Here is a 9,817-nt window from a genome sequence, read left to right on the forward strand (position 1 = left end):
TCTCTCTCTCTCTCTCTCTCTCTCTCTCTCTCTCTCTCTCTCTCTCTCTCTCTCTCTCTCTCTTGTGTTTAAATTTGTAGCTAATTTGTGGCTGAGCTATTACGCGTCACTGACGACTACACTGTCACGAAAGTGACTCGACACGCTGACTTATCTCCTGACAGTCACGGAAATTTTAATTAACTGTGCAACTCTCTCAGACTATGCTGTATCTTTACTCTTTACATCTATACTTTTCGTTATTATGTTCTTCCGCGAAGGGAGAACATGGCGAAGCGGAAATAACGATGGAGCAAGTCACGCGTTCACGGACGAGATAAATTGCGTTAACTGAATGCGACTGTACAACCGTGGTCTTATCTAAATTAACGGCCCAGGTCGAAAGTCTAATTCATATGTCGGCGACTATATACATAGTTGGTCAAAAACACCACATCGGTGAGTCGGTTCATTTGCGTTTATCAGTTTTCTCGACGTAAAAACCTCGGTATTCCGTGAACGAATTCCTTTACACGGGCAAGGTCACGGCGCAACCTTGCGCGAGCTAAACTCGCCGGCTCATGCTCCGCGCTGAATAAGAGAGAGAGAGAGAGAGAAAGAGAGATAAAAAGAAGAATACATAAAACGCGAGTCCCGAGTGTTGGGACACAAATGGCGCGTTTGTTGGAATTATTAAATGTTAGAAACACCTGAATGCGTTACCTCTGCGCAGGGACTTAACCGCAATAAATTCCGACAAACGAAACCGTCACACGCGATCGCACCTCAGTGTATCCACACACAATCGCAGGGCGTGAAATCTTAGAAGAAACACAATGTAAACGGAGGTGCGCGTCGAACGGCATCGAGCTGTGACCGAGCAAAACAAAAAAAGACAAACAGCTTGGAAGTTCCGCTTCGAAACACGCGATGAAAACGATTGAAATTAAAACGCTCGAGGAAAGCACGTGAAAGCATTTAAATGGGCGATTTGAATGTCGATCAAACTCGTCACAATCGAGCGGCCGGATGTTAATCGCGACACGTCGCATCGATACGCACGATCGATTATACGAACAACAGACGTTCGCGCGTTTATCCGATAGCATTCACGCCTCGCACGACGGAAGGAACGGATCAATGGAAGATCGTTATCGTCCATTGAGACGGAATCTCGCTCGCGAGCGCAGTGGCAGCGCGCGGACGCGGCGCACGTGCGTCCGCCATGCACGTCACAATGGCCGTATGTAAACAAACGCAACGCGACTTACAACACGGTGACGTTTGAACGGCCCAGGCAGCCATCTCTCTCACGCGAAGACACCTCGCGACTTTCCACCGAGTGAGTGGAAATTCGAAAAACGCGCGAAGAAGCACGCCTAACACAGCTGACGCGAGCAGGCGAGGCGGCCGAGAGAGCGAGGGAGACGGAGAGAAGGAAACAGAGAGGGTCTCATCTGGTCGACCTCATTAAAGAGGAGCGCGAGCGGGAAAAGAACGCACCTGCAACTTCTGCTTGTCCTCGACCAGGTGCACATCCTGGTGATCACTGTCCTCGTGACCCGGCGGCACCGCGTTCGGATGACCGCCTGTGAGCGAACGAGAGTCCTTGACGTCGCCAGGAGCGTGCGGTGGTACCGGTAGCAGCAGGTCAGGTCCAGCTTTCTGCATACGCTGGTACACGCGATAAACACTGTTGACGGCGGCGCCGCCGGTGCGGAAGTCCGGCAAGAAGAAGAACGCGCCGAAGCACACGATACCGAACGTCAGGAACACCAGTAGAATCAGGTACTTCTCGCGCGGACGGAAGGACCGTCTCGAGAACAACGGCACCGGCACGCCGTTCGCGAAGCGCTGGTACGACGGCAACACGGCGGTCGACGTGGTCATCTTACCGCGACCGCCCGACACGCGTACAACACGCCGCGGCACTTGTTCACCAAACCGACGTTCCGATCCGCGAAAACTCGAGCACCCGTGCGCGTTTCGCCCGTGGCCCGTCAGCCGTCATACGCCATTACGAATGCGAGCACCACCTGCGTGCGACGGTTGACATCTCGCGGCCGCCACCGCAGCGCCGATCAGCTGACGTGGCGCGCGCGGGAAACGACGGACGCGCGGGGCGGCTTCCGCTCACTGAGTAGGCGAGTGCGGCCGCGCTCGTCAATATAGTCCTGCCAGCGCCATCTGTCGGCAAGCGGCAGAGGCTCGACGCACCGTCGGCGAGCGCGCGCGGGTCTCGAGGAAGACCCGCTGTTCAAATAATTAATACAAAAGATAGCAGCAATATACACTCCGCTACAAACAAACTGAGTGCTTTTCATCCCTTAACCGTACCGATAGTGCTTTCACAATTGTTATGCTGTTATTACTGTATAATTATTACTTTATAATACAATATTTAAACTTTCTATTTATATTCTAGTAATCAAATCAATAATTTTTTATATAAGAACTTTTGTTTGAAATAGTATTTAAATATCTACAGCTTAATGGTCGCGTCAATCATCATGATATCTTTATCTTTATATTTATCTTTATCTTTATATTTATCTTTATCTTTATATTTATCTTTATCTTTATATTTATCTTTATCTTTATATTTATATATCTTTATTTATTTAGTATTGTTTACTAAACTTTCCATCATATACGAAATGTATTTGCATTCTTTTTTCATAAATCTTAATAAAGTCTCGTTCAGAATGTCAACCAACTTGAAATAGTTACCATCCATTTTTCAACGTTGCAAATGTAACAATTATGCAATCACGTTATGCAATCTTCCTGTAAGATTATCTCAATAATTTAACAAGCATAAGATTCGTTAAAAACAGCAATTTAAAAACACGTAACCGTAACGTTAAAAGCTTTCTGGTGCGGACTCGTGGAACAAAACCAAGGATAATAACGTAGTGAAACAATGAAACAATAACATAAATTAAAATTATGCATTTTTCAACGTTGCAAATGTAACAATCATATTATGCAATCTTCCTTCAAAATTATCTCAATATGTGATATTTAACAAGCATAAGATTCGTTAGAAACAGCAATTTAAAAACACGTAACCGTGACGTTAAAAGCTTTCAGGTGCGGACTCATGGAACAAAACCAAGGACAATAACGTAGCGAAACAATGAAACAATAACATGAATTAAAATTCAGTAGATATTGTCATTTATTTATGAATAATTACAGATTATTATTCTTTGATTTTTATTCGAATTCCTTTAGCTGCATTCTTATATAAACACACACCATGGATGTTATATCACCATGGATGTTATAGCATGTAATGGAGCGTAGCTTATTACCGCTTATTTATACATTCCATCTATTTTACAGTTCAATTAAAGCTACTAAGATTATCATATATAATAATATAACAGAAAGGGCTAATATATATATAATAAACGAACGCTGATTTTTGTACGATAATATTATTTAATAGAAAAAACGAATTGTGTGTGTGTATGTTGATAAATTGTGTATACAATGATAACATGAACAATAATATGATCAAAAAATTTTGAAACGATGTAAAGCAAAATATCGTAAAGCGTCCATGTAAAAATTATCATATTAAATTTAATGCATCAAATTGAATGACTTCCTCTCTATTCATATCGTCGTATCTCTATGCATATCGTCGTATATTCATCTCTATTTCAATAACAGACGTATTAACGGATTACTTTGAGACATTTTGTTAAAAAGAAAATAAATTAACCATCTTTTTGGCAAAATTTTAGAGGAAACATTCTCTCCCACTCTAGTACACGATGTTGCATCACAAATAAGTGGCAGCTCTGAGTCATCTCTTACCGCTTCCCTAATTATGCTGTGTCGTTTTTACATAATGCCATACAAATCCTCAGAGATAGAGCCTACACGAGAGGCGCATTGCTTTGCGTTCCCCTGTCCGAGAATGAACGAGACAAATAACAGTTACTCATAGCTGTATGTAGCCGACCGGCTCGCCCGAATTTGTCGATTTAAAAGCGATCCCGATTTGTCAAGGAAATAGTACGCGTTCGACTTTTCGGTGGTATACTGTCCTAACGGATTCTGGAATGTAAACATGTATCTCTTACCGCTACTGTGAGTCGTATCTTCTGTTTTTCGCTTGTCATTTCGTGTTTTCGGCATTGTTAAAATAAAAATCTGAAAATATGGTGAAAGCAGCAAGAATAAAGTGATTGTTCTACACTCTATGAAAGTGATATATACATATTGATATATTTTATTCGTGTGATCTTGGATGTCCGTTACTATATATGGGCTATTGAGTCAACGAGACGCGTCCTTGATTTCACTCTTCCCAATTTTCTATTCTACGCATTCAAATAAGTATAATTACAATTTGTCGTAAAGACAAATTACGTGAACTCACGTGATACATATAGAAAAAATGTTCTTGCATCTATCTTACGCCGCTTTTTTACGCAGTATCCTATATTTAATTACTCTGTCTTTACAGCTTCTGTATAACAGTCGTAGAACCAATTAATGTTTTTAATCGTACATCGACTGACTACATCGTGTGTGAGAGTGATGCATGCCGCGAAATTGGTATGTTGATAAAATGTGATGTCACATGAGGCGACGTAACGTCAATTTTCCCACTTAGCCATCTTACGTAAGCGCAAATAAAGTGAATGAGACAGATCGCGTGTTACGTGTGAAAAAAGACGAAACCTCGTGAATATCAAACCACGTGCGCTGCAAACTGTCGTAAAAAATATAAACGGATAAAAAATGTAATAACGGAATAACAAGTAGCGTTTGAATTTGTTTAATAATTCGTGTAATAACAGTTTCACAAAGATTTAAATTATCTTTGAAATTGTGCGATTGATGTAATATTATATTGCTTCTCGAGAGTGTAGGAAAAGCTATTCAGCGTGGAATCAACAACTCTCTTGATCCTTGTGCTAATTTCTACGATTATGGATGTGGTTCGTGGCCAACGAACAATCCTATACCGCCCAGTGAATTACAATGGGATATGGACGATCTGTATATTCTGAAGATTAATCGTCGCGTAAAAGGTACGCGGTTTGGTAATATGTGTGTGTATATGTGTGTGTGTGTAGAAACGCGTAATGAAATATTGTACCACAGATATACAACTCTAATACAGAAACTGTATAATAGAAAAGCCCACAAGTATATTTAGTGACAACTCAATCGTTTCGGAGAAGGTTTTCTCTTCAGACTGCAACAATATCACTTTAATGTCAATCAATGTCACTAGAAATAGCCATCGCCTTTACGTTTATTTCTTATTTTTCATTTATTATACAGCGTTACTTGAGGAAGAGAGCGAATATGACGAACTGCCGCCTATAAAGATGCTCAAGCAATATTACCGTTCATGCATGGACGAAGGTACGAATTTTACATTCATACTTTTAATATCAAATGAATTGTAATTGACACTATGATGGGTGTCGATAATACTGTTGGCGATGCTTTAAATAATTAAACGGCTCTTAATAGCCGTTAATTTTACGTAAATTCTGGAAGTATGTTTTTGAACACTTAACAATCGATATCGATGATACTGCAGATGCGATCGAGAGACAAGGACTTGCACCTATAATGGCATTATTAGAATCGAATGGTGGGTGGCCAGTTTTAATGAAGAGAGAAGGCACAAATTTGAATTTCACTTGGCAAAAAATCGACAATGTTTACAATTGGCTGTTTGGCGGTAGCAGTTTTTTTAAAATCAGTCATGAAGCTGACGAGGTGGACTCGACGCGCAATATACTTACGGTATCTTTTCATTTACGAGAGCGTGTGTGCGTTGCAGATATACAATATCCGCATATATTTGCAGCTATTATCGGAGACAATTTCAAAATAAAATATGTAATGAAATATTCACGAATAATCAATTTAATCGCAAACTCAATACTACTTTAATTTCGTAGGATTAACTTGAATTCTACGCATATGTACGCGCAGTAATAAATGAACGACTAGTGTTAGCATTAGTATATCTTCTGCAAACAATTGAAATATGTATGTTTATAGGTAAGTATAGATGACGATACCTCTTTTACGGAAGACGAACTTGACGAGGAGGATAACGTGTCACTCGATACGAGCCTAATCAAAATGAGAAAAACAATAAAAGCCTTTGCAACATATAAAAGAATTAAGAGAAATAAAAAAAATAGAAACAAGGAAATAACAAGGTTACGTGAATTTCAAGAAAGATTTGAAGATGTAATTATTTTAAAATATTAATGCTACATAAAGCCTTGATCGATAAAACATATAAACTGAAACAAATGGTTTAATTTTGACAGATCACTGAATGCTCAAATGAAGAGACCTTACAAGGAATGGAGATAAACCAAACTAAAATGACGATTTCAGAATTACAAAAATATTACGATTCTGCAGAAACTCAACATGCATCTGCGAAGGTAATAAATATTTTGTAATTTTTGCAATTTTTTTATGAAAAAATATGCATTCGTCGAATATATAACGAAAATATGGATCTCTACATACGAGTGTCGTAATTGTATTTATACACATTATGTATATCTCGACAAATCAATATTCTTATGTATTGTATTAATAATATTAAGAATACTAGAGAGTAATTAATCCGTTATTGATAGCTTCGCATTACGATTCTATAATATTTTTTTCAGATAAACTGGCTGGAAACAATACAATTTATTTACCAAAATGTTAATGTGAGTATCGACGCCTCAGAACCTGTGCTTGTATACAATAAAGAGCTTCTGCACGAATTGGCATATTTGTTAGACGATACATCGCCACGCGTACTTGGTAATATACGTATTTAAGAAAGGGAATGTATTAAAATAACACTTTCTAATGCTGGATTTATCTTTTTATCTTTTTATCTTAGTGAATTTTATACAATGGAACATAGTAAATAAATTTATGCCGTATCTGAATAAAGAATTAAGAGACATTAATTTCGAATCAAATTATCAACAATATAATGTGACCGAGCAAAAACCGCGGTAAGTCAGAAATACTTACAAGTAAACCTACACAGTAAAACTACAAAAGTTACTCCGATTTCTTTCTAATTTGGCACAAATATAGAAATATAACAAATATTTAGGTCATATTTTTATTTTGGCCCAATTTGAGTTTTACGGTTAGTTTATAGCTTTTTAGTGTTCTTACTCCTATCATCAACAAGTGCAACAAAAATGCATAGAAAATAAAATTGAATACAAGATATAGACGTTTTTGGTTTGCCGATTATGAATATAAAGTCAAATGTGTAAAATTATTTGTATAAATAATAAAATGTTTAAACAAAACATGTAAAAAGTTGAAAAAAATTATTTTACAAATAATTTCTCGGTTTGGCCGAGATTCGAACCATTTTTTTACTAATTTAGCACAGATTTGAAATATTTCGGTTGGAATTTTGGCTAAAGAAAATGGTTCGTATCTCAACTATGCCGATTTAAAATTTTAATTAAAATTACCGGATTACATAGTCTCAGCTATGCCGATTTTGTAAAAATTATTTAACTGTATCTTGTATTCAATTTTATTTCTTATGCATTTTTGTTGTACTTGTTGATGATAGGAGTGAGAACATTAAAAAGCTATAAACTACCCGTGAAACTCAAAGTGAGCCAAAATGAAAAAAGTATGACCTAAATATTTTTTGTACTTCTACATTTGTGCCAAAGTAGAAAGAAATCAAAATGTATCTTTTGGGTAAGTTTGCTTGTTAGTGTAACTTCTAACTCTTAAAGACATCCAAGTATACTATTATTTATTTTATAGATGGGAAACGTGCGTTAAGGATATACCATTGATAGACGCCTTATCCTACCTCTACACCAGAAAATACAACTTGACAAATAACATAAAAGCTGTAGGAACTTAAATCTTTTCTTCGTCAAAATTATTCAAAAGTAAAGCATTGAAATAGATAAAAATGAATCTGTTGTAGGTAATTGAAATGATCGAGGAGATAAGAACGGAGATGAAAGTGCGCATATTACATTCCAAATGGATAAATAATAGTACAAAGGAATTTATGATAGCTAAAATGGATAATTTGATACTACAAATCGGTTATCCTAAATGGTACAATAATCAGACTGCACTCATCGAACATTACGAAGAGGTAGGAAATTCGATGTTATCGGTGATAACATAAAAACACACGTAACATTAAAAAAAAAAACAATCAAATGCATGTGTTTCTAGCTGTCGGTGCAAAATGATTATTTCGAAAACTATTTGTCCAACTTAATATACAAAAAGAAGAAACTTCGCATGAGATTTCGCGAACCCATAGACAAATATGAGTAAGCCTATTTGTGTTGTTGCAACATGTTATTTGATTGAATAGATCATATATTATGATTTCTCTCTCTTTCGACGTTATTAAAGTACGAAATATTATTGCAGGTGGGCAGAATCCCCTCTAATTAAGAATTCCTTTTATGATCCATCAACCAACGGAATAAGTATTTCTATTTGATTACGCGCTTAGTATTTCTAATGTGACATTGTTTTACCACTTACAAGTTTATCTTAATTACTTTCAGTTATACCAATTGCCGAGATCCAGGATCCGTTCTTTACTCCCGGCATGCCACTGTAAGTACACAGAATACAGAACAATTATCGATACTTGAAACTGGAAGATAAGAATTTCAATCTGTAATTAATTTTTCAGTGCAGTTAATTATGGCGGTATAGGTATGATTGTTGGGCACGAGCTCGCGCACAGTTTCGACAGCATTGGTTAGTTTGAATAAACGTTCACAACTCGTTAGTCTGTTATAAGTTAATGCATTATTATTTTATGAATCTTGTACGGGAAACATATAGGAATGTTGTACGACGAGTTTGGTAATAAATTTTCATGGCATACTAAAGAAACTAATAAGGCTTACGAAGAAAAAGTAAAATGCTTCGTAGATCAATATGACAATTTTACGTTCGATACGACAAACGATGAAGATGAAGATGAAGAACCTATACAAGTACGTACTCGTAACGACAGCGATTTATATTAAATTTACCTATATATGTACATGCTTTACTTTTCCCGAAGCGGCGACTAGCAGGCACAAAGTAACACAAGTTCATGGATAACACTGCCGACTTGTTCTGCCGGTCTAAACTTTGGCGCTCTAAGTTTAGCGAAGGAACGACCTGCGTTGAACAGAGTTTCTTATTTATTTTTAGATAAATGGTCTACTTACAAAGAATGAAAATATTGCTGACAACGTTGGCCTAGAAGTTGCTTTCGCGGCATTTCAAAAACGCTTACTAACTGAGAGACCACAACCAAGATTGCCAGGATTAACAAATATCACCGACGAGCAACTGTTCTTCTTATCTTACGCAAACGTAAGTCATATTATTTATAAATATGTTGGTCTGTAAGGAAAACTTGGCTAAATGGATTTTTCAAATTTATTATCGTGAAATAATTCTAAGTCAACCATTGTATAAGTCTTCAATTTATTAAATTATGCGAATAAATCATCTTTTAAAGGCATGGTGCACAACATCAAGAGAGTCGTACGAGAAAAATAACGCTAATATTGATATTCACACTCCTCCACGATTTCGTATTATTGGTTCTACGGCTAACATGGCATCTTTTTCTAGTGCATTTAATTGTGCAGTAGACAGTCCAATGAATCGTGAATCTAAATGTAGCTTATGGATATAGTATGAAATATTTAAGAGATTTTACGTACTAATTATTTTACTAATTATTTCGAATTAAATATTTTAATGTCAACAATACAGTAAACTTGTTAAAAAATTCAAACAAATTAAATCTTAATAT

The 9,817-nt window shown here is 37.0% G+C and overlaps 2 protein-coding genes across 6 annotated transcripts in view; one reads left to right on the forward strand and one right to left on the reverse strand.

Annotated features, from left to right (window-relative positions):
- Nucleotides 1-2,012, reverse strand: part of LOC116846504 (mannosyl-oligosaccharide 1,2-alpha-mannosidase IB-like) — a 7,790-nt gene extending 5,778 nt beyond the window's left edge. Inside the window, exon 1 of the mRNA XM_032820431.1 lies at nt 1,483-2,012. Within this exon, the coding sequence (XP_032676322.1) occupies nt 1,483-1,869 (387 nt within the window). The 5' untranslated portion in view covers nt 1,870-2,012. The remainder of the gene's footprint in view (nt 1-1,482) is intronic.
- Nucleotides 2,013-3,896: 1,884 nt separating this feature from the next.
- On the forward strand, nt 3,897-9,769 carry LOC116846472 (membrane metallo-endopeptidase-like 1). 5 transcript variants are annotated; one of them, XM_032820317.1, is made up of 18 exons: nt 3,897-4,083; nt 4,463-4,554; nt 4,872-5,033; nt 5,290-5,373; nt 5,555-5,763; nt 6,025-6,219; nt 6,303-6,422; nt 6,657-6,798; nt 6,881-6,998; nt 7,786-7,876; nt 7,955-8,131; nt 8,215-8,315; nt 8,419-8,477; nt 8,559-8,610; nt 8,690-8,757; nt 8,845-8,999; nt 9,205-9,369; nt 9,518-9,769. In XM_032820317.1, exons 1-18 carry the CDS (start codon nt 4,064-4,066, stop codon nt 9,695-9,697), a joined length of 2,190 nt encoding a protein of 729 aa, XP_032676208.1. In that variant the 5' UTR covers nt 3,897-4,063; the 3' UTR covers nt 9,698-9,769. The 5 variants fall into 5 exon arrangements, with proteins under 5 accessions (XP_032676208.1, XP_032676211.1, XP_032676210.1 ...); XM_032820318.1 differs by having other exon boundaries at nt 4,026-4,083; nt 4,865-5,033; XM_032820316.1 differs by lacking the exon at nt 3,897-4,083 and adding an exon at nt 4,140-4,177.
- The last annotated feature ends 48 nt before the right edge of the window (nt 9,770-9,817 follow it).

Source organism: Odontomachus brunneus, unplaced genomic scaffold (assembly GCF_010583005.1).
Source record: "Odontomachus brunneus isolate Ranch 3 - 2012 unplaced genomic scaffold, Obru_v1 Obru_scaffold_065, whole genome shotgun sequence".
Taxonomy (NCBI): domain Eukaryota; kingdom Metazoa; phylum Arthropoda; class Insecta; order Hymenoptera; family Formicidae; genus Odontomachus; species Odontomachus brunneus.

Excerpts from the sequence above, each read along its gene's own strand:
- LOC116846472 (XM_032820316.1), top strand. The coding sequence starts at position 4,155 with ATGGTGAAAGCAGCAAGAATAAA. Across the intron at positions 6,999-7,785 it reads GTGACCGAGCAAAAACCGCG|ATGGGAAACGTGCGTTAAGG; the intron begins GTAAGTCAGAAA and ends TTTATTTTATAG. Across the intron at positions 8,132-8,214 it reads TCATCGAACATTACGAAGAG|CTGTCGGTGCAAAATGATTA; the intron begins GTAGGAAATTCG and ends ATGTGTTTCTAG.